The 1,141-nt window shown below is 47.2% G+C and overlaps 1 protein-coding gene across 1 annotated transcript; it reads left to right on the top strand.

Annotated features, from left to right (window-relative positions):
* The first annotated feature begins 423 nt into the window (after positions 1 to 423).
* On the top strand, positions 424 to 861 carry LOC128054569 (peptidyl-prolyl cis-trans isomerase FKBP2-like). Its single transcript, XM_052647211.1, has one exon. It carries the CDS (start codon positions 439 to 441, stop codon positions 859 to 861), a length of 423 nt encoding a protein of 140 aa, XP_052503171.1. The 5' UTR covers positions 424 to 438.
* The last annotated feature ends 280 nt before the right edge of the window (positions 862 to 1,141 follow it).

Genomic DNA, 1,141 nt, shown 5'->3' on the forward strand with positions numbered 1-1,141 from the left:
AACCTACCAGGCTCCTCCGTCCATGGGATTTTCCAGCAAGAGTACTGGAGTGGGATGCCATTTCTAGTCTTTTTAAATTCAATTTAGTGTGAGTATCTGTGTACTTTCCTGTAGAATAATTAATATGTTTGACTCTACTGCTCAAACTCTGTCATGGGTATTATGTGATACATAGACTCTATTTAATAACTTCCCTGGTGGCTCAAACGGTAAAGTGTCTGTCTATAACGTGGGAGACTGGGGTTCGATCCCTGGGTTGGGAAGATCCCCTGGAGAAGGAAATGGATATCCACTCCAGGACTATTGCCTGGAAAATCGCATGGACAGAGGACCCTGGTAGGCTACAGTCCATGGGGTCACAAAGAGTCGGACATGACTGAGCAACTTCACTTCACTTCACTTCAAAAAATAAAAATGGGGGGCGCAGCAAGGAGAGAGATGAGGCTGAGCTGGGTCTTGACAGTACTGTCCACCTGCCTGAGCACCCTGGTCATGGCCACAGGGGCTGAGAGCAAATGGAAGCTGCAGTTTGGAGTCAAGAAATGGGTAGACCACTGTCCCATCAAATCGCAGAAAGGGGACATCCTGCAGCTGCACTACATGGGGAAGCTAGAAGATGGAACAGAGTTTGACAGCAGCCTGCCCCAGAACCAGCCCTTTGTCTTCTCCTTGGGCACAGGCCAGGTCACCGAGGGCTGGGACCAGGGGCTGCTAGAGATGTGTGAGGGGGAAATGCAGAAGCTGGTGATTCCATCAGAGCTGGGGTATGGAGAGCGGGGAGCCCCCGCAAAGATTCCAGGTGGTGCAACGTTGGTGTTCAAGGTGGGGCTGCTCAAAATCAAGCAACATTCAGAACTATAGCCAAACTGGAGAGGGGCAGTGGAGAGGCCCCCATCAGGGACCAGACTGTTTAAAGAAAGAAAGAAAAAAAAAAACCCTTAAACTCCCCCTCCCCCCAAAAAAAAGAAAAAAAAGAAAAAAGAAAAATCTCTTAATCTAGGGTACTTCCAGTCTTGTGGATTTTAGACAAGGGTTGTAGACACTAAGTCCTTCCAATAACATTTGACTGAGTGTTACTATTTTATCTATTTTATGATTGGGAAACCAAAGCACAGAGAGATTAAGTAGCTTTTCTAAGGTC

This window comes from Budorcas taxicolor, chromosome 1 (assembly GCF_023091745.1).
Source record: "Budorcas taxicolor isolate Tak-1 chromosome 1, Takin1.1, whole genome shotgun sequence".
NCBI classification, from domain to species: domain Eukaryota; kingdom Metazoa; phylum Chordata; class Mammalia; order Artiodactyla; family Bovidae; genus Budorcas; species Budorcas taxicolor.